The sequence below is a fragment of the Scophthalmus maximus genome, chromosome 7 (genome assembly GCF_022379125.1).
Source record: "Scophthalmus maximus strain ysfricsl-2021 chromosome 7, ASM2237912v1, whole genome shotgun sequence".
NCBI classification, from domain to species: domain Eukaryota; kingdom Metazoa; phylum Chordata; class Actinopteri; order Pleuronectiformes; family Scophthalmidae; genus Scophthalmus; species Scophthalmus maximus.
The window spans coordinates 5,900,470-5,924,048 of NC_061521.1; the positions used below are offsets into that span (position 1 = coordinate 5,900,470).

General features: G+C 42.8%; 1 protein-coding gene across 2 annotated transcripts; it reads left to right on the top strand.

The window, feature by feature from the left end:
* Window positions 1-5,770: 5,770 nt before the first annotated feature.
* rfwd3 (ring finger and WD repeat domain 3) lies at window positions 5,771-22,369 on the top strand. 2 transcript variants are annotated; one of them, XM_035641618.2, is made up of 13 exons: window positions 5,771-5,994; window positions 9,619-9,908; window positions 11,420-11,685; window positions 12,887-12,942; window positions 13,490-13,687; window positions 13,772-13,863; window positions 14,412-14,526; window positions 16,417-16,657; window positions 17,769-17,919; window positions 18,018-18,194; window positions 18,310-18,524; window positions 19,152-19,366; window positions 20,117-22,369. In XM_035641618.2, exons 2-13 carry the CDS (start codon window positions 9,619-9,621, stop codon window positions 20,258-20,260), a joined length of 2,160 nt encoding a protein of 719 aa, XP_035497511.1. In that variant the 5' UTR covers window positions 5,771-5,994; the 3' UTR covers window positions 20,261-22,369. The 2 variants fall into 2 exon arrangements, with proteins under 2 accessions (XP_035497511.1, XP_035497512.1); XM_035641619.2 differs by having other exon boundaries at window positions 5,771-5,990.
* The last annotated feature ends 1,210 nt before the right edge of the window (window positions 22,370-23,579 follow it).

Consider the following 23,579-nt stretch of genomic DNA (forward strand, 5'->3'; position numbering starts at 1 on the left):
AATGTTTTATGTCAACCAGCAATGATTTGTGTTCCAAAGCTAAAGAAGGGAGTAACCATAGTGACAGAGACAGAGTAGGCTACAACAGGTAGGAGTATCGCTGAACCTATGGTGGGAAAACCTAGGAAGCATCAGAGAAAAGTTTCTTTACAGATAAAACAAAGATACCCTGCATTTAGAGGAAGGATTCAAGTCAAAAACGAAAAAGCAAAAAATTATATGTCACAACTGTGTTTGTGCTGCATGATGGTGTAGTGGTTAGCACCTTCGCCTCACAGCAAGAAGGTTCTTCTCCGGCTTCCTCCCACAGTCCAAAGACATGCAGAATGGGGTTCATTGAAGACTGTAAATTGACCGTAGGTGTGAATGTGAGAGTGAATGGTTGTCCGTCTCTGTATGTGGCCCTGTGACAGGCTGGCGACCTGTCCAGGGTGTACCCCGCCTCTCGCCCAATGTTTGCTGGGATTGGCTCCAGCGCCCCCCCCCCCCCCCCCCCCCCCCGCGACCCTTAAATGGATAAAGCGGTAGACGATGAATGAATGAATGAATGAACTGTGTTTGTGTATTTAATATCACTGCCAGAGGGGAGAGGCAATGGTTCCACACTGCATGTTTAAAAGGACTTGTAACTTACTTTTGTATTGATGTATATTAACCTGTGGAAGGAAATGGTAACTTGGGGCCCTTTTGTGCTGGTTGTCATTTCAGGGCTGGTAAAATACAACACAATACAATTTTTCTACTGTGCTTTAAAATATTTTATCAACCATAGGACAACATGCCTTCATCCCCCTGTATACCCCCCCTTATCATGAACAGTGCATACATCTCATATGCATTTTTAACACTAGCTCTGGAGGCTGTTGTAACTTCATCTCATGTTTCATTTCATTTCATCTTTTTTCAGAATTTCAATGTTTACCTTTGAGTCTAAGTCCAAATAAAAGTAGCGTTTGATGCAACTTGGAGTGGTGATTTTTACAGGATAAAATATGTTAGGAAACAAAATATTGTCTTTCTCACTCAAACCAATGAAAGAAAAACTGTAGAGGGATCTGATATTCTTTTTTACAGCAAATCAAAAATGCTAATTCGATACGATTAGGTGGAATACATTTCCATGTCTTTCTTGTTTTATTCCAATGGGAGTGTATAGGTATTATTTTTTAAATATGAAACATCAAGGTGGTTTAATGAAGTCTATAAACACCAGATTATCTTATAATTGTGATGTGGAACATCAATGCAAGGGTATCTCACAGTAGTGAGGCAGCCCATGTGTGACAGTTGTACAGGAGAGTCCTTTAATCCTCTTTGTTTAAAGGTAGCAGCAGTGATTAAATACAGGAATGACACTGTAACTTACCATCCCGTTGTCACAGCTATATTTCACAGCAATTGTTGATGGTAGAACATAATATGAGAAAAAATAATGCTAACCATGGCATCTGAGAGCAGTGAGACAGACTGGCGCATCTGAGAGCAGTGAGACAGACTGCTCTCAGAGCAGTCTGTGAGACAGGGGCATCTGACAGCGGTGAGACGGTGCATCAGCGCATCTGAGATTTTTTTAATGGGTCATATAGAATCAGAAGCTCTCATTTTTGGTACTTGATAAACGTAAACCAATGCCTTTCAATGGATGATCTCCATTTCCACTTGGCCTACTGATCTCGATGAAGAATCTGAAGCCCCTTTCATACTGGCCAAAATAAACGTTTAAACCCACTAACTCCCGGTGTTTTCTGTAGTGTGAAAACGTTTAATCGGCATTCAGCCCCGGGACTCTTCAATAGACCCGGGATAATCGGCTTCACCTCCGATCGGCATTGACGTGAATGTCACACCCGGGTCAACGCGCTAATTTGCACGGTGACGGAGGCAATGAAGGCTCGACTCCTCCGTCGGTAACTGCTGTTACCTCACCAGCTGTAGTAAAGAGACCTCTCGCATGTAGCTAGCTCGCTTAGCCTAGCTTTGGCTCGTTGGTGGTAACAACTAACACAATCCTACGGTGGCCCTGAGAGCTCACAGCACTGCAACTTAAGAAAACACATGCAAATAGACCAAGCACAAGCAAATTAAGAAAACATCTTCATCAATTTGACAACACATACGTGTTTCCAGAGGACACTTAAAATAAATCAAAAAGACATACTTTTTGTCTCATTTTCCAACACCACTGACGGAAAGAGAACCTTAATAGCCCTGAGTCAAATTCCGTGTCAACAACAAGCGCGTCCAGACGTGTGCATCACTTTTAAGTGTCCTCTGGAAACACTTCCATTGTGTTGCAGTCTATTTGCAGCACTTTTCTTAATGTGTTGTGTTAAGGTCTATTTGCAGCGCTTTTTCTTAATGTGTTGTGTTTCTAAACGCTGCGCATGAAGATGTTTTCTTAATTTGCTTGTGTTTTGTCTATTTGCATGTGTTTTCTTAAGTTGCAGTGCTGTGAGCTCTCAGGGTCACCATACAATCCAGATCATCGATGAGGTTTAGAACGGGGCACTTTATTTCAACCCTTTGGCAGACACACACGGCCTCATCAGTCTCTCATTTTTCAGTGGCCATAAACTGTCGGTAACATGGATGATGTGCAAAGCCCATTCTCCTTGTGGCTGCAGCTACATACGCAACAACAGCGCGCAGCCCCAACCTTCTTCTTCTCTCATACACAAACTTCAAAACCCATATGGTCACCTGCTTAAAGGGCCAGGCTCGGCTCGTAACACTGCACTGAGTTTGTAAACTTTGAAAGAGTGACAAGTACAAGATATAATGTAGCGTTGACCACCGGCTCACTGGTTACCATGCTTTCTGTTGATAACTACACTGTTCTTCTCCTTTGTTTTATGGCGCGCACCGCTCTCATGGCCGCCAACTGTCACTACATGATCATCCGACCCTGGTCTGCTCGCAGTGTGAAAGTGGCAAATTGCCACAAAAATCGACCTGTGTTTAAAAAATCCGGGTCTACACTGTAATTTTGGTGTGAAAGTGGTATGAGTTTGATCTTGTACTGTCTGACCCTGGCAGCCCATTGCAATGTAATGCAGAAACCTTTTCTTGCTGTGAAAGGAACAGTGCAGGGGATAAGATCTGCTGTCAAACTGCTCATTACAAAAACAAAGGGCCTCCATTGCTGCTGAACTGGACCCTCACCTCAGTCCTCAACATGCAAGTTAACAGAAAAAGATGAAAGTGGGACTTCAAAGCGAGAAGGAGAAACCAGATTAAATCCCCACTGGTGACAGTATGAGGATTTTCAAACGTGCAGAAAATGCAGAAATCTTTAGATTTTCACCCAATATCTCAATATAATAAAAAAATTAAGAGGGGAGACACTGTGCTCCTTTTGAACTATGTCCATTCTATTCTCTTCTACAGTAGCTCTCTGCAGTTTCTCATCTGTGTCACACTCCTCTCTTCTGCTTTTTCCTCCTGTTCTTTCTTCATCTCTCCTTCCCAACTCATTTTCCAACCAAAATGTATGTAAATATCTCATTTTTTATGTAATGATTACATCATAAATTCATCTAATGTATAAACACACCAACCAATATTAGATTATAAAAAGTAATAGTAATGCAATATTCCACACACATCACAGCAACACAATTGACTGCCAGACATGGGTGATATTGCTATATTGCTATTTATAACTCATTGAAGTGAAATCACTGAATTCCTTGCTCTGATAACATTTATCTTCCATAATAGAATAGCGATTTATCATTTCGACCCCCCCCCCCCCCCCCCCCCCCCTTTTGTCTCCTCACGCCTCTGGTATTCTCACACTTGTTGATTTCCTGTCTATTGTTTGGTGACCCTTTTGTCTTACTCATTTATTCAGTGTCTGTATAAGCTATCTACGTCTGCATCTTGGAGACACTCACTGGTGGTCCATTTGGTCCTTTTTAACTACAGAGATCCTTTCATCATATGCTTTTGTGAAACCCCCACCACCAGGTTCAGACTCTGTTACCAACTTCTGGGTGAAAAACATTTCCAGCTTGGACAATGAACGTCTGTAGATCCAACTGAGGTATGAATTTGCAAAGACAATGTGATTTATTTCTCACTGGGAAATTCAATCAATTTCCATGACACATAACATTATCTATCCTCATCACTTAAAGTTCTCTCTCTCTCTCTCTCTCTCTTTTGCATCTCACACCAGTGTGCCTAGGCTTCAGTCTTTTTTATGATAACCCACAGTAGCTATAACCATATTTAAAGGTGTGTTTGTGATAAAAATGTGAACACTGAGCTAGCAATCTTAAATTTTTTCTAAATCGATTTGCACATTTACATTGAAAGAAACATTGTTTGCTGTTATTCAATTTTACATACAAGCCCTTTAATTAATGGGATGAATGGCTTATAATTTCAGCTTTGCAAGGTGTGTCTTCTAGTGTAAAGCATAATATACACTAAAAAAGTTAATTTAAACAGGGTGAAGAGGTGAGGCAAGAACCAGTGCTGAGTTTTGAGTTTCATCTTATTATATTTCCCAGTCATAGAGAGATTTTGCCTGCCACCTGATGCATAGGTTATGTACAAGGATGCAACAGGGACCGAGGTTGATGCAGAAATATTCAGCGACCTCGTTGGACAAGGCAATGTCTTGCTTACAGTTTTCACAGATGACGGTGAGATATAACGGCAGTTAAAATAAAGCACTCTACACCCTTCTGAATAAGATAATTTACATTACTATTCCTTTCGAGTTCTCTGAATGCTCATTGTCTACTTTTTTCTGAGATGTCTGACTCAAGCTTCAGCTCAAGTACATTAACTATTATGGATAGTAAGAGTAGAAAGAGACAAAGAATTGAGAATGCACCTGATGCAGTGTCTGCAAAGCAGGTAGTAAAGTTGATTTTCATAAGTTTTGGAAAATATCAAATTTTTACTGAGCTCTAGAAAAGCCATTTATCATCAGGTTTTGTATTCCTGTGTTTTTTTGTTGTTTTTTTGTAGTTGATTGAAGCTGTCCTTAGAAGGAAGTCCGGTGGTGAAGAAGTTCTACAGGATTGAAATGTTTCGCTGCTCTCCGGAATTTTTTCCTATTACTGTCAATCCTCCCACTTTAGTCTTAATTCTGTAAAGATACTGTCCTTTGTTTCCCTTATCCCTTATGTTTCTGCCAGGCCTTCATGGAGTCACTCACACACATTATTAACGCTTCAGCTCTGATAAAAGTTACATCCACTGTACCATCTTGTATCAGAACCCGCCTCTAAAGAATCCGCAATTTCATTGCGCTCGATGTCCTTGTGAGCTGGGACCCACATTAACCTGAATTATGTTTCTATATGATGCAGTCTGTATAGCATTTCTTATATATATATATATATATATATAAATGTTTCCTTTGGGACGACATGATAACAATACTGATAATGTGATCATACAATGACTCTTTTAAGACTGTTCTGTTCTATTCACTGGAGCACCATTACAATGGCTAACATCTCAACTGTATACGCTGCCAAATGATCTGATGTTCTTTCCTTTATGTTGATATTTAAATCTGGGACAACAACAGTTCTTCCATCCTCCAGCCACTTCGACCCATCCGTATGAATTTGAATAAACGTCCCCATGTACACTTCTTTGCTTTCCATCAACTGCATCTGCCCAATTACCTTGCCCGATATAAAAATCTAAGGATACAGGGGAATAACGGCGCGGGAGTTACTGGGCGAGGAACTGTTGCACTGTCTCTTTTCTCATTTTGTCGTCCGTCTTCGCAACATACGATCTTCGGCAGTGACGTTACGGCAGGATGGGGCGGGCAGAGCAAACTGGCGCCGCGAGATTCGAGCCCTGTGTCCCCAGTTGTCCTGGCTTGACTAACGCCGCTTGTGCGGACTGGAAATAAGCCACCCAACTCGGTTTGATCTGCACGGTTGCCGCGGAGCCATGTTGTCACCCGTCGTGGTGTTTCTGAGCGGGACCCGCGACTGTTAAACCGTCGCTTCCAGGCAGGTCGGTGTGTGTGTGTGTTTGCATGTGACCGCGCTGCTGCTCCTGCTGTACCCCGGCTCGAGCACAGCCCGAGTCTGTTCGCCCACGAGCGAGGCAGCATTCCTTAACCACGTATACAATGATGGCATCGCTGTTAATAACATCAGCGGCCATGTATGTCCTGTCACAGTGTAAGGTGTTAGTCCCGTGTTGGCACCATCACAGCCGTACTCGTGCTAATGCTAATCGTAGCTTTTCCGCAGGTTGTTACTAGCAGATTCCAAACATCGAATCAAAAATGTTCTCCTTTCCGTTCCTTATGTCATCCTACCGCGGCGATTGTGTGCCAATGTGCGATTATGTGCCAATATGCGATATTTTCGTGAACAAAAAAATCAACTGAAGGACCTTCGGTTAGCTTTTATTGCTCGGAGGCCTCGGCGACCTCGGTCTGTGGTTCGGTGCTTGGCCGAAGACCTCGCCGCCTGGCGCGGGAGGCATTCGCCGTCACAGGTGAGAGGCGGGACCGGGAGCAGCTGACGGGTCGGCTGTCCGTTTGAGGTTGGTCAAAATAAACCCTCTGTTTGAGAGGTTCCCAGCTGTCCTGAGTGGCGCGAAACCAGGATAAATGAATCGGAACCGGTCCTCAGAGGGCAACTTCACTCTCACGGGAGGAGGAGATTTTGTGTTCGCCAAGAGAATAACAGCGAGTGAGATGACCCGAATGATTTGACAGTGTATCAAATCCCCTGGGTGTCTGGTGCCAGTGTGTGTTAAATAGTTGCAGTTGAGTAGCGGTTAAAGACTACATAATACATTTATGGTAAATATGTATTCTATATATTACTCTGTTGTAATCATCTTTATTTATACATCACAATTCTCAATGTTATACGGTGATACACAGTGTAAACTAGAGTGACACTGGTTCATCTCAAGGGGGTTTATATAGGGGTTTATGCCGTAAGACTTTGCAATACCTCACCTATGTCTGATAAACTCTGGACTCTGTTTAATCTAAATTAAAACATAAATCCCGGCACATTTGCATCTTCATGTTACCATGTTCCTCTGCACACTAATGGTAACTGATTGTACTACTGCACTATTTCCACTATTAATATACATGTAAATTCTTTATATGTATTATTCTTACTCTCTATATTTTTGCAATTCGTATACTTTTTACATTTGTTTGTGTATATATTGTATATATTTTGTGTGCTTTGTGAAACATGCTGCTGTTACAACGGAATTTTCCAGCTTGGGATTAATAAAGTAACTATCTATCTATCTATCTACAAATAAACTGTTTAAATACCACAGCATAATTTGTCCACCAGAGAGCTGTAAAACGTTCCTCTCAGAAACTATATAAAAGCAGGGGTGGGGAACCTTTTTCTTATCAAGGGCCATTTTGATTTTTACATCATTCCCCTGGGGCCATACTTAATTATTGAATACATAACCTGTTGAATTAGGGTTAGGGTTAGGGGGAACACATAACCTGTTGAATTTTTTAAAACACGCAGCTCACGATGTATTTTAATGGCCTTTCGAACTTAATTAAAATAACATCAAGATCATGACCCTTAATTTCATGTTTGTGGCCAATTTGAATTTTATCCATCTTATTGTTTCTTATTGGTTTGATGCTCTCAATTTCCAATAATCTTTTCCTGTTGATTTTATATTCACTGATGTAGTTTTATCAGCATTTTATATTACGAAAAGGTGATGCATAAAAAAAATAAACTTAATATTATTATTATCTCACTCACCACGAAGCAAGCATGCATCACGTTGCCCAAAACTTTATCCGCACACGCTTGTCTTTTTTTTTCAGTACAATAATAAACTTTATATATAGCACTTAAAAATCACAGGGAAAAATACGCCCTTTATGAACCCATAACTTGACTGAAAATCATCGCCTTTTAAGATTGTCTTCAGTATCTAACTGATTCTGTAATAGTTCTCATTTAATGATTAACCGATAACATGGACTACTAATGTAGAATTCGGTTACTTAATTTTCTGATTTGCTACACGAGTGGGCTGTTTCCGGGCCAAACGCGCTTGTCCTTTCAGCTAATCCAGTTGTAAAGAAGTGCTGTAATGATGCTCAAGGTTCGCCTTTTTCATTACAGCCGGCGTCTCCACAAACCAGGCACACAGGCTTATCTTTCACTGCCATAAAGAAGTTATCGCTTTGACCATTTATCTTGGAAAGAACGGCATTCCGCATCAACCTTTTTTTTTTCTTATTTGCCATGTTCTGTGCTTCTTTCTTTTTTTTACGTCAATCACTGATGACATGTTGTGATGACACACGATGACAGTTGTGCTTGTGATGTATTAAATGACTCTGACCATGGCCCGGAAAGACAGACATCCGCCCGTTTTATCCCGGCGGGAATTAATTGGTCTCTTAAAATCATCTTTCCTGAGTTTTTTTTTTTTTAGGGGGGGTGTATTAATGTATTGCCTTGCGGGCCCCTGATCTAAAGGATGCCTTTCAAGATTGTAGTTAATATTGTGTAAAGTTTTCTATCAACTGATATGATGTTATCAGATTTTGTATACTCCCCAATCGGGATCGACCGATACAGATTTTTTAGCGCCGAAGCCAAATTTTTTATCGGCCTTAGCTGATGACCGATACGGACTGCCAATTTCTTGAGCCGATATTTGGAGCCGATACTACTTTTGCTCCCTCAATTTAATAGTTAAATAGAATTAAATTCAGCGGGTTGTCTCGTCTGATCTGAGGTCTTAGTCAAAGTGGGGTTATGGCCAAGGCCGTGGCTCGCCTCCCTGGGTAGAGGGAGACGAGGCTCGCGTCGCTCTGGAGCATCTCTGGAGTTCCCACCGCACCGGGACTCGTCCGCCTGCGAACGGGATCCCCTGCGCAAAGCCTGCGGCGCGGTCAGCGCGGAGACAAAAAAGGCCACTGGCAGCCACGCCCGACTCTGTGCGGGGCCTGACGGGGGGCGCCGCCAGTCCCAGCCTGTGGAAGCAGAGAGGGGAAAGGCGGGGAAGAGAAGGAGGGTACGGGGGGAGAAGAGCGAGGAGAGAGAGTGCGAGGACGTGGAGGATGCGTAAAAAAAAGCAACCACGAGCCTCGCGCCCGTCCGTCGGCGGCGGCCCCCCCTCCCGCTCTCTGGAGGAGAAGGTAGAGTTAGGTACCCGGCGGGCGTGCAACGCGGCAGCCTAGGGCAGAGGCACCGCGACGGCGCTGGGTAAATGGTTCCGGAGAGAGCGGGGCCAGTGAGAAGTCGTCGGAGGGGCGGCGGTGGTGCCCCCCGCCCGATAGGCGACTGGATCTGTCCTCCCAAAAAAAACTATCGGCGACAGAGGCAGCCGCGCATCGGCCGATGCCGATACACGTAAAAAACGCAAACATCGGCCGATGTTTTCCATTTGCAGTTGAACGTTGGCAGAGCAGGCACAACTGACTGAGCACTTCGTTGTCACCATCTGTTTTTGGCAGTTCTGGCAGTTTTAGGAACAAGCTTTCATTCATACCTGTGGACAGCACAGAACAAATTGGGAATTTAACCCACAACCTTGCTGATGTGATGTGCTGTCTAAGCAGAGACTGACCAACAATGTAACCTCTGCTGTTTCCTCCCTATGCTGCAGATGGAGGCCATGGAGGTAGACGCCCCTGTGGAGATTCAGGGAGGAGGCAGGGAACAGCAGCAGGCTGCTGTTGCAGGCCAGGCTGAGAACGCCAATGCACCGCATGTCATCTCAGACTCCGGCAGCAGCACCGAGGTGGACGAGGACGAAGAAAATAATGACGAGCGACAAATGGCAGCTCGGGGACCTCTCAGGCTTCCTGCCACTTGGGCATTTAGTCAGAGGGCGCCAGGCAGGACGGCAACCATGCCATCAGCAGCTCGGGGGGTGCCCAGGCGAAGGAGAGTCAGGTACCCAGACTTAGTCCACAAAGAAGGCTTGGTTTGTGTTTTACATTGCCTGCTGTTTGGAAAAAGGGTACAATACAACCACAATGTATGAAAAGGTGGTACATTGTGACATATGTGTCTAGGGCTGCAACTAACGATTATTTATCGATTAGTTGTTTGGTCCATAAAATATCATAAAATAGTGAAAAATTAAGATTGTGTTTCCCAAATTCCAAGACGATGTTTTGTGTTTTTCCACACACCAAATATATTTAGTTCAGTGTCACAGAGGAGCAAAGATTCCAGAAAATATTGTTGATTGTTAATCTGAGTTTCAGACCCTCCACTCTCTCCGACTGCCTCCAGACTGTTGATAAATGAAAGGAAAATCCAGAATAAATTAGTGCAAAAATAATGAATACAGATGCTTCTCCACACTGGTGCACTGCATGGTACAGTTAAGCAATAAATAAATATATCAAACAAACAATCACTGACACACTGCAGGGCTCCAGTTTTCGCTTATTTATTGCATCAAAAACCCTGGGGCGCTTGAAGCACCACTGCTCTTGATCAGCAACAAAAATCAAGCGGTGAACAGCAGGGGATTTCAAACCGGAGTCAAACTCCTCGTATTTATTCGCATTTTTTGGCCATTAAAGCTGATTCTGATTACCCAGCCATGGACTGTGTCCCAATTCATGGATTTCACATTTTGGTTCGGTCTAAGCCGCCAACGAAGGCGGAAGGCCTCCAGTGGCCGCTTAGGCCGCATCCTTCTAAGGAGGCGGCCCCTGACATGAGACACTGCTATGCTCTACAGCTTGTTTAGAAATGTTAAGCAGGTTCAGCTTGGTCTGATTTTTATAAAGATGGGAAGAGAAGATGTAAGTGACTTCAGTCACAAAGAGGCTCACCTGGCTGGTGCTTCAATTGAAACAGTGACTAAAGTGACATCTGTTTGAATATATAGGAAAGATGTCAGTGAAGAAATGTTGGTGGTTTGGGTTCACTCCTCCTGTTAGGGAGGGAGAGTTCACTGCAAATCAATACAAAGTTACTGTAAGTGATCACCTTTATCGTATGATGAAACCTATCCAATAATAATGGGATTGGTCTTTTTCCAGGATGACTGTGGCCACGTCCATAGTGAATGGACTGCAAATGGACTACATTTATGTACTTTTCTAGTCTTATTGACCACTCGTAGCACTTTACAGTACAAGGCACAGACACTCACTCACTCATACAGCAACCACTTACATATGTTGTGCTTGTCACTTAATGTTGGTTTTCCCTTTAATTGTCACCTGTTTGTATATTTTGTGTCTTCATGTAGTCATACCTGTGTGTGTGTGTGTGTGTGTGTGTGTGTGTGTGTGTGTGTGTGTGTGTGTGTGTGTGTGTGTGTGTGTGTGTGTGTGTGTGTGTGTGTGTGTGTGTGTGTGTGTGTGTGTGTGTGTGTGTGTGTGTGTGTGTGTGTGTGTGTGTGTGTGTGTGTGTGTGTGTGTGTTTTTTTTTTTTTACTGCAGGCAGGGCCTTAGGGTACACTACCCCAGCCAGACTGCAGCGCCCTCCAGAGGCTTTCCCGACTTTCTGCTTCGAGCGCCGGCTGCTAGCGTGGCCGAGCCCGAGTCCAGCAGCACCACCGAGGTCAGCGACTCAGACGAAGAGGAGGAAGAGCGGGGAGAAGAGGGTGCATCTGCTGCTGTGTTGCCTGTTAACCCCGCCCCACCTGCCAGTTCTCACGTCAATGCCTCTGCCCATCACACGCAGCCACAGGATGTTGGTTCAGCCAGTGAGTCTAACTAAAAATTTCCCGTCCTGTCGTCTGGGCTAAATGACCTCAAAGACCTGTTTTCACACACCTGTGTGGACTCATCTGGCCTCATGCAAGAATGAGTTTTCTTTCAAGTACGAACAGAATTTACGACTGGTCCAGACCTGTCGTAGGTGTCACGTAGTTAGTTTCTTTTAGTCAAACAAAGAGTTTCCACCTACGGGTCATTATATAATATATAAATTAAATAAAAAATATAATATATATATAAATTTCACCTCATTATGTTGACATTATTCAGTTTAACTGCAATTCAAATTATAATATAATTCGACATCTAGTCATGTACCTGTTTAACATTGTTTTACAATCGCCAGGGGAGCGCACATCTTTGGCAGTTGGCATGCGTGTTGCGCACGGGCGCACAGAGTTGCTGTTATATCAGTTATTAATTGTTGCCATAAAAACTATTTTCAGATAATTTACCTAAAATTCACTCAAATTAGCTCTTGGCATCTCTAGTCAACTTGCAGACAACATAGGAGCATTTATTCTATAAGCATTAAATGTACACTGGATGTGCCTTAACACAGCTGGAAACCTCAGCAAGACCTCCCTGCAGTCATCGAACACCTCGCTGTGGCGAGTGTTTTTATTTTTTAAGCCACTTTCATATCGATGCCTTTCATCTTTATTCCAGTGACAGTGCGACTCGCGGGTGACTCAGTATTAACAGCTCTGGTTTAGTCTGTCACCAAACTCCTGCTGACGCTGCTATAATGTAGACTTTCATTTCTGGATTTGTGAAACTTGGACTTCAATCTCCGATCTCGTAAACATGTCCTTTTTACTCTTTGATGCCGTTTCCATGAATGAACTCTTCCTGACATGAGGCAGGAAGCAAAACCTTATACGGTATTTTTGGGGTGTTGATTATGCATATTCTTGTGCATGCTCCCTCAAATACGCACAGGTGACATTCATCATGTTTACGTATGTAATTTACACATTTTTCTGAAGATTGATGAATCCGACGTGGCCTGTTCGATGAACTCACAGTACGAACAGATGTAAAAGGAATTTAAGACAAGAATACGAACATGTTCTTGGCCCAATGATCTTAAAGACTCAAGTTGTCATGGTGAAAAAAGGGGAGCTGCAGCTAGGCTTATGTTTTATGTTTTACTGTGTATCCAGTATGTATCTGTTCTGTGTTAAGACCCCAGTTCAGCTGCGGACAATGAGAGGACAGAAGCTCAACATCAGGGCATCCAGGTAACTTTCACTCCAATTCCCTCTTCTATTTATCATATTCTTCTCTAGGATTTTAGTGAAAAAGGGGACGTTTTTCTTTGTTCAATTGTCACTTTTAATTGCATGTTTATCAGGTTAATTTGCAGATTTTCTGTTATCTCCTGCTGGTTAGGGATTAGGATTTTCTGTTATCTCCTGTTGGTTTTAGAATGCATTTCTAAGAATCATTTCAGCACTGCTCGTACCTTAATTTTACTTTGTCATTTACATTTGTGTGGGGTTAAAAAAAACAGTGACCAAACATAACGCTTATAAAAAAAGTATGTTGCAGAAAATAAACCAAGTCGAAAGAAAATGATAAATGAAACGATTAACCACTTTTAAATGTTTACAGTTAAGAGGAAGGTGCAGCTAATGCACACAGGTAACACTGCACAAGGCTCTGGTTGTGCAAAACAAGCTGAACTCTTCTACTTTTGCTGCACACAGTTTCTTTGGCTCTTGATGTCCTCATTTAGTTTAATGTGTCACCGATGTGACTCTCAACTGTCACCATCTCCATCTGTAGTCGGTCTCAGAAGCCTCGGCCTCTATCCAGCCGTCTCCCGGTGAGGAGAATGATGGCGACACATGCACCATCTGCTTTGAGGCGTGGACGGCCGCAGGCGAGCACAGGCTGTCTACTCTGCGCTGCGGACACCTCTTCGGCTTCACCTGCATCCAGCGCTGGTTGAAAGCTCAGGGCCAAGCCGCTAAATGTCCACAGGTCAGTGAGGTCATACACAGCCAATGTTTTTGTGGTGATTTTGTGTTAACTGACCCTCAGGTTGTTCCTGTTTTTTCTCTGTAGTGTAACAAGAAAGCAAAGCGATCAGACATTGTGCTACTGTACGCTTCAAAGCTGAAAGCGCTGGACAACTCTGAGCAAGAGAGCCTAAAGAGGTGAGTGATCCCTTCTTTGCTTCTCTGCAAGCACACAGTCTGCAGAGGTCCAACTACTTTGACCAAATAAGCTGATGAGGTGGGAACTTAAGGTTTCACTTTTTAAAAGAACGGTCAGAATACAGCTAATGTACCTTGCTCATATTGAAGAAATCACTCAAAGTTCTTATCCCAAGTGTAGGTATAGAAGTAATTAATGGATGAGTTGTTGTTTGCTTGTGGATTCAAACAGTTTGAACTGTTTACAGTGATAAAAAACAACAACATCAAAGGATCATAATAATGGGGGAGTCTAGTCTTCAAAGCGGCTCTCATTGTTTAATTTTAAATATATGGGGTTGAAATATTTAGCCAAAATGAAAATTTAACCAACGTAAGGTCACAACATTGTTGTTTCATTGTGCATTGAGTTTCTTACAATAATTCTGTTGCTTATTAGGGAAACATAACTTGCATATAAAAATCTGTGCTTGTGTGTGTGTGTGTGCGTGCGTGTGTGTGTGCGTGCGTGCGTGCGTGCGTGCCTGCGTGCGTGCGTGTGTGTGTAGGTCTCTGGAGCAGGAGCAGTCCCTGAGGAGGAAGGCTGAACTGGAGTCAGCTCAGTACAAACTCAAACTGCAGGTTGTCACCAACAAATATGGACAAGTAGAACAAGAGCTGCAGGTACCAATGACAAAGGTTCCTTTTCTGAGTCCCTGAAACTATAATAATACTTTTAATTGATATACCTATGAACACAGGTATTGCAAAAAAACTTTTCGTTAAAAATAGATTACAATTATAACTAATTAACATATTACTAATTCTGTTTGTTTCCTCTATATTTTATTCATGAACTGATAATTGCATTTTTAAACAAATGTGTACTTTTTGTTGTTCTGTTAACTAATATTTAGTGCTGTCAACATTAACATGTTCATCTTTGCGTTAATTGTAAACTATTTAATGCGCTAAAAAAATTTAGCGCCATTGACGCATTTTGTTTACTACGTGTGCCGCATAACTGTTAGCGATTAGCCATCCTGGCTAAAGATGGATATGGACAAGGAAGTAGTTTAGGGAGTTTAAGTGACACAGGAAATATGCGATAGACACGCGAAACAGGAATTGTTTGTCACTTTCACGATGGACGTCAAAAAGAAAAGCAATCAATATATTGCCAGATACTCTTATGTTGAAAGAAACAGGAAGAAGTTTGAGTGGATGCCCTTTGTGTTGTGCGGAGGGAGAGAAATAACTTGAAGCGTTAATTTGGGGTTCGGCACTTAAGTCAGCTCGAGGTTACGCTCGCCATCTGCTGCAGTTAAAAAACGCTCAACGCATGACAGGAAAAAGCCCTGCATATAGTCTGTGCGAAGATTTTTTTCAGAAACATGGAAAAGGCAGAGAATGAGTGAAGAGTGTTGTTGTCGCATCACACAGCTCACACAGGAGGTTCCCCAACGTGTCCAGATGTTTATCTGATAGATATCTGGACCCGTCGGCGAGGCCTCGGTGAGTCACTTGGCCTTGATGGTTTTATTGGAAATCTGTAATTCACGGGAGAGAATCTGTTCTCAAAGTTAAAAAAATGCTATTAAACAATAGTATTTGGATTTAAATACTTCTTTTGTGTTGTCATTTTACATTTAAATATCCATTATTACAAACTTAAGCCTTAAAGATACACTATTTTACCCCTTTTAACACTCTTATATTTGATCTCTGAGGTCCCCAAAACATGTCTTCGAATTGTCCTTCTTAAAATACCCCTCAGGCCTCATACTGTGATCTTCTAAAGCCCTCTGAGGCGCCTCTATCTCAGCCCCCCTCTGGGTGAGCTGTTTCTGTGTCTGTTGCTCTTATGAAATGAGCTTCGGCTGGTGTTACCCCTCTCATGAAGTGGATGTAGCCTAGTCTTTCCGGGGCCTCGCCCCTTTGTTTACACTGAGCAAACACAGACACTGTGTTCACGGCTTTCACCGGCGTTCGTGCCGGCACGCTGTCCGGATGCCCCGGCACGCTGTCCGGATGCCCCGGCATGGCGTTCGCGCCGGCACGCTGTCTGGACGCCCCGGTATGAAGTTTCACAAATAGCTAAATGAAAACCCGAAATGGTAGAATATGGACACTTCTGTGTTTTTGCATCCTCGTATCTTGGCCATCGTTGTTTACCGGGAGCCGATGTTAGCGAGGAAATGAAACCCGGCCGTGGCGAGATACATTTAGCAGGTTTCAGCGTGATGTTTTGGGAAAGTTGGAGAAAGAAAAAGAGAGGGAGGATTGACTTTTCTTACGTTTGGGGGGTCCGTTAACCCATATTTAGAGTAAAAAAAAATGAAAAGTAGTAATTTTCATAATACGGGACCTTTAAGGAAAAATAAATGTGATCAATCTAATCAATCACAGCAAATTGTGTGATTAATTCGTTGTTGTTTTTTATCGATTAACAGCACTACTAATATTACAATATTGATATCATAATTCTATTCATATGCATTCATTAATTAGCTGACTATAACTAACCATGTTGAATGTCCTGTCATCCTCCCCCTCCTCTCCCTGGTTGTGTAGGAGCTGAGGTCTCTAATGGCCCAGGCTGGTAGAAGCTCTGTTCCCTCTTCCTCCTCTTCCTCGGGGTCAGCCACACATCTTGGCCTCACCCAGTGGGCCGACGGCTCCAGGACGGCTCAGTACAGCTTCTCCAAGGCCGTTTTAGTGTCTCAGGCTGGAGGCTGCAGGATTTTGTCATACTGTGAGCCTCTGAGTTGTCTACTGGCCTCCCAGCCTTCCCCTCAACCAACTCTGGTCCCTGGTGAGTCTTTTACTTTTGAACCAGCAGCAGCAGCAGGGCCCAAGGCCTGGGAATATCCGATGATGGTATCAGATCATGAAACTCCTCTGTACTTTTCACCATTGTTGTTCCTTTTTGTAGGATTTTTGGCAACTAGGAAAATCTGCTTCCTGTTTATACTGACACATATATGACCTGGGGGGGGGGGGGTACTGTTCCTTTGAAAAATACCTAAGTAAGCATCAAGCACTGCATGCAGTGTTTCCCCTAGAATCATGAGACTATGGGGTGTTGACATCAGATCCTCTAGGGGGGTCCGGGGGCATGCCTCGTCATAATGTTGAGAATGGCCACAGACGTTAATGAGGACAGAGCAGTGCGCTAAACGCACCTTAAGAGATATTTAATGTTGCTCTAACAAGTTTAAAAATATTTTCGTTATAAGTTTGTTATAAGTCTATGGCGCAACAAATTAAACAATGAGTGACCGCCACAGTCAAGTCAATGAATGGGAAACACGGACATGCACGGAGGCGGAGACTCCAAAAGCATTGGATTGAAACATTTTTGCCGTGGTGTGGAAACACTGGACTTTTTCAGGGGTGTTAGTATGGACAGAGATCATTTCTGAAATGGAGCTAAAACTCTCATCTGGACGCAGATAATTTTAGTTTATTGAACGTAGCCTTACTGCTCTGCAGAGAATGAACCATTTCCAATAGATGTTGGGCTGTGCTGTGTGAAACAGGAGTGGTGAATTCAAATCCTTTTGGGGGGGATAAGATACCTGTTGCTGCCAGATCCTGAACAAATGCTTTTGAAAATCAGTTTAAATGACTTTGCATAGGTTGGATTTAAAAAATTTGCCCAGTGGAGTCAAAGTAATGCAGGACAACAGTCAGAGAACAGCCTTGGTAAGAAAAAAACTAAAACAAACCAGAGTTTTGTCGTCTGCTTTTTTGTAAAGCGTGATCAGTTTAATTTTGATGTTAGGCGTCACAAACAGCTTCATCACCTTGTCACATTTACACTGCATTTACCCCCAAACATAAAAATAAAAATCCTGATATTTTTTTGCAGAAAGAGTTCCCTCCATTTCTCTAACTCACAACTGTTCTGTTTGTCCGTTCAGGTTGTGGGGTGAAGAAGGTGAGTGTGGTGAACATGAAGGCGAGTCAGTACGTTCCCATCCACAGTAAACAGATCAGAGGCTTGTCCTTCAACAGACAGAACGACAGTCTGCTGCTGTCTGCAGCCCTGGACAACACCATCAAGCTGACCAGGTACAAAAACACACAAGGGTTTCATGTGCCACACAGATGGGATGAGAATCAATGGTATTAACATGTGATAAGTGACTGACTGTATGTGTGTGTTGCAGTTTGCTGACCAACACAGTGGTTCAGACCTATAATGCAGGCAAACCGGTGTGGAGCTGTTGCTGGTGTTTGGACAACAGTAACTACGTCTATGCTGGTCTGAGCAACGGCTCGGTGCTTGTCTACGACACCAGGGACACCAGCACACACATCCAGGAGCTACAGCCGCTTCGCTCCAGGTACACAACACACACACACACACACACCTGTACACTCAAACATAACGCCAGCATTTTTATATGTATACACACACGCTTAAACTTGTTAATCATATTTTCTTTTCTTTTTTTACAGGTGTCCGGTGGCGTCTCTGTGCTACGTCCCACGGGCAGCGTCAAGCTCATTCCCCTGCGGCGGGCTGATCGCAGGGTCTCTGGAGGGCGGGTGTTTCTGGGAGCAGGTCAGCGAGAACACATACAGACCACATGTTCTGCCACTGGAGACGGCTGGCTGCACCGACATCCAGGTGGAGACGGAGAGCCGTCACTGTCTGGTCACATACCGGCCAGGTGAGGTTCAGAGATCCAGACCCATGACACTCGCAGAGTACCAGGCTCACATGGAGCCATATATTTTATATTTGATCTGCTTATTTTCAGTTCATGTACAAAATGTCAATGAATTATGTGAAAAATACCTGAGATGACAAACTCACTTTACAAAAATGTAACAGAGAGAAAAGCAGTGAATCATCTTAATGGAAGAGTGGGACCAGAGCTATCTAATGAGAGTTGCGAAAATGGAAGTCCAAAATGTTTGCACGTCCAGGACTCATGTAGACTTCAGATAGCTCCCGGAGGTTCTCGCCGCGCAATTTGAATCCATCCACCCAATTCTGCTGCTACTCTAATGTGCTGCTGCTCACTTCTGGGAACTATTGAGAGGCTCCATGATCCGCCATTGCTGGGGAAAAAATGGTCCATTGGAGTGAATAGAGTTGTCGCGACTCTCATTAGATGGCTCTCAGTGGGACTTTCTGCTTTAATTAAAATCCCCAAATATTTGCAGTGGATGGGTGAAGCCACTCTCTGCAGCTGTAGTTCAGGCCGTGTGATAGAATAACAGACACATTCGCTAGAGTTTCCTGTATGAAGCTTCCTTGTGTCGTCTCCCCCCCACCCACCCCCAACCCGCAGGACGTTCCAACCCGTCTCTGCGCTGTGTTCTGATGGCTCTGAACAGAACGCCTCAGCAGGACTCGAGTCAACTGCCCAGCTGCTCCTGCTCTCCGGTGCAGACGTTCAGCGCCGGCTCGTCCTGTAAACTGCTCACCAAGAACGCAGTCTTCAAGAGTCCCGGTGGAGGAGGGACGCTGGTGTGTGCCGGGGACGAGGCTACAAACTCTACCATGGTCAGTCGTGTGTGTGTGTGTGTGTGTGTGTGTGTGTGTGTGTGTGTGTGTGTGTGTGTGTGTGTGTGTGTGTGTGTGTGTGTGTGTGTGTGTGTGTGTGTGTGTGTGTGTGTGTGTGTGTGTGTGTGTGTGTGTGTGTGTGTGTGTGTGTGTGTGTGTGTAATACAAATCAGTGAGATTAAGCTCTGTGAATGCAAAACAGCAATTTAAAAAATTTGAATGAAAATCAAAGTAGTTACATTTAAAAAAACTAAACAATTGTTGCATAATAACTCAGTTTAATTGTTGAAAATGTGTTTATATATTTTTTTTTTTTACTTTTAAATGAAATAATTTTTATTTCATATTTTAAGGGGTTTTTTTTGCTATTTAAAGAGTAAAACCTTTTTTATCTTACTCAGTTTTGTTTGTTTTCCTAATTTCTTTCCTTAAACGGATATTTTGTTTTATTTTACTTTCATTCAGTTTCTTTTTCTTTTATATATCAATCTGTTTATTGCCATTTTAAAGAGGATTAACTTGCCTTCCTTAGAATTAAATTTAATTTAATATTTATAATTTTAGAGCATCTATTTATGCTATTTAAAGTGGACCAAAGCTGGCAAATACATTTTTATATTAATTTCATTTTTGGGTTTTGTATGTTTGTTCACTGTTTTTCATTTTAAAGTGCTAAAACTCAATCTCAACATCCTTTGCCTGTGCCTCTTCTTCCTCATCCCACTTATCTCCCTCTCTCCTCCTCTTCAGGTGTGGGACGCCGGCAGCGGCTCTCTGCTCCAGAAGCTTCCGGCCGACATGCCGGTGTTGGACATCAGTCCGTTTGCGGTGAACGGGGAGAATTTCCTGGCCTCGCTGACGGAGAAGATGCTGAAGCTCTACAGGTGGGAGTGAACCAGGACACGAGGACCAGACACAGTCCCATAGCACAAGGACAGAATGTGGACTGTGCTGAACGTCGAATGCTGCTCAACTATAATCTGCTCGTTTACACACAAACATCGACTTTTTATAAGTTTCTTCTTTTTAAACCAAACATCCACGTTTTTGAGACTGTTGACCTTTGACCTGTAAAGACAACCAGCGAAGCCTCTGTCAGGTGTGTGTGTTAATTAGAAACTGAGGTTCTGCTGCACCCTGCTTCCATGCAAAGGAATAAGGTCATGCTACAGTTATATGACTCTGAGGTCCAACTGTTAATATTTCGTGCGTGCGTGCGTGCGTGTCCTGCAGTTCCACCTGGAACTAGTGAAATTGAAGAAGGTGACCCTGTTGTCTCTCAGGTGTGAGTTTGTGTGAGCAAGTCGTCGCTCTTTAACTACGAACCATGAGTCCTGAAAATTGTTGTTGTCCATCTTCAGGCCGTCCCGTCATATCCTCAGCTGCTGGTCCCTGTCATCTTGTGCGAAGTGTGAAGAAAAGTCCAAATTGTTTCGTCTAATCCTTCACAGTCAACATTAAGTTTTCATTATTTAATCTGCCAGTCACCTTCTCTGTTGATTCTCTAAAAGCATCTACATCCCCACCGCGACGTCCCCAACAATGGTCAGCAATCACAAGACGTTCAACTTATGAACACAAAAGATAAAACCTAGGCAACTTTTCACCGTTTAGGAGCTGGAATCAATGTGGAATCAGATGTATATTTGAAAAGTCAGCACTGCATTATGTCACCACTGGAGCCAGACCGATCTGATGGCAGGACTCTCATCATCGGCCTATTTATCACACATAACAATAAATAATTGTGACTGTGTTTGTCCACCAGGGGGCCCTGAAGATGGCTTTTACTGCGAAAGACGCTTCACTCCCCACATACATTTGTTACGTTTCATAACCAAGTTTAAGACATCCTTCTCAGACTGTTGCATATTGGTTGGTCTATTTCCACAAGCTGTAATGTCAATCATCTGGTTTACACAAATCAAGCACAGAAAGGAATAGAAAGTGCCTGGAAAGGCATCAGGACTCCAACAAGACAGCAGCATCGTTTGAAAAGAATATTTTAGTTGTGGCGTGAGTATGATTAATTTGTAGTTTAAGGGCTAAAATGTGCAAAACCATTGTTATACTCCTCTAATGGAAAGATACCAATTGTTTAACTGCAGTGTGTCTTGCACATAGCTACAGATTCATAGCTCCATTCATTTTTAACCTTTTATCACCTTTTCAGGCAGCCAGTGGTTTTTGTGTTTATTGTTGTTTGTGTGGATAGATGTGAGTTGAAAGCTACTGAAAACTAGTGAGTTGCTTTGAGATTTAAGCAGGATGCCGAGCAGAAACTCGTTTAATTGTTTTGGGTTGGATGTTAAGAGTCGTGCCTTCCTGCAAACGTTCACATTTCAGAGAATCCTTGAATCCACCGCAAACAGGAAGTTAGACAGCGATCTGGTTGCAACAGCGTCACCGCTCACTCTGAGCACATATCATCTAAAACTGATCTGATAACTGACTACACTGTAAAATGTTCATGATTTGTACATGCTGGGATGATTTTCTCCTGAGTGAGCTACAAGCAGCGACTGTCCGTACAGATGTTGATGGAGGTCATGTGACGCTCAGGTTGGGCTGTGCTGTGTGACAGCGAGTGGTGAATTCAAATCCTGTTGGGGGAGATAAGATAACTGTTGCTGCCAGATCCTGAACAAATGCTTTTTAAAATCAGTTTAAATGACTTTGCATAGGTTGGATTTAAAAAATTGCCCAGTGGAGTCAAAGTAAAGCAGGACTGAGAACAGCCTCGGTGAGAAAAAAACAAAAACGAACCTGAAGTTCTGTCGTCTGCTTTTTTGTAAAGCGTGATGGGTTTAGTTTTGATGTTAGGCATCCCTTTGTCACTCCCCTCCCGACCAGAACATGAAGTGCCAAAGGACTCTGCTGTTGTTGAACATTTGTACTTATCTTGGTTTTCCTTTCTTAAGAATGTTGTGTATATATGTATATTTTCTACCAACTGTTTAAGTACAACTTCATATTTAATAAAAAATGACAAGTGGATTTTAATCCAGTGGACTGATACTTCAATTAGAAAAATGCTTTCTCACTTTCATCATGTTGGTACGACCACAGCTAATAATGCTTATTACTGATTCATCTGCAGACCGTTTTCTCTATCCATTTGTTTTGCCTTTAAAAATGGAAGAAGCAGAAATTGCTCAACGTATTTTCCTCTGTTGTATTTGTTGATGTGGTCAGATGTTTTATTATTGGTCCAATTAACAGCTTAAAACACAAAGAAATGAGGTTTACATTGATATGAAACAAAATTTCAATAATAACAGCAAATCCTCAAGTGTAATTCAGCTTCAAGGATTAATCAAATAATCAATATAATTGATCAACTTTCTGTCAGTCGATTGATCAAGTAATCGTTGCAGCTGTAGTTAAGGCACAGTTCAGGTGTTGGAGGATTTTAAGTCATGGTTCCCCTTTGGGAACAGAACAAAATTGTGTCAAATGTGATTCAAAGAGAATGGTGGAAAGAGTAGAGGGTGAGAAAGTGGCAGCTTTGGTATTAGGAACTTTTCAGTGGAGCCTTTAAAGGTTTCTATAAAATCAAATGTATCTATAGAGCACGACAGTTGACCAAAGTGCTGTACATTAAAAATATCCCAAAACCCAAGAACAAACAATACAAGCTCTACACGATTAAACACAAGGACCAGTTTTACAGACAAAAGACAGGGAAGAACAATCGCTAAACTGAGTTAAAAGCCAAGGAGTGACAATGTGTTTTAAGATGGGATTTAAAGACAGGAGTCATGAAGGGGCAACTTGTTCCAGAGTTTGGGGGCTACAACCGCAAAGGCACAATCTCCCCTTTGCTTCAACCTTGACCACGGGATGACCAGAAGCAACTGATCAGTGGATCTGAGTGACCTTGACGGGACGTGGGGTTGTAAGAGGTCAGATAGATATGGTGGCGCAAGCCCATTAAGTGACTTGAAGGCAAACATTAAGATCTTTATATCAATCCTAAAATGTACAGGGTGCAAGTGAAAGGAGGCCAGTATGGGGGAAATGTGCTCAATTGCGTGTACCTGTTAAAAGACAAGCTGCAGCATTCTGCACCGACTGCAAGAATGAGAGTGAGGCCCGGCTGATGTCAACAAAACGGGCATTACAATAGTCAAGTCGGGACGAAATAAAAGCATGTATAACCCTTTCAAAATCCTCAAACGATACAAACAACCTGACCTTTGATAAAAGTCTC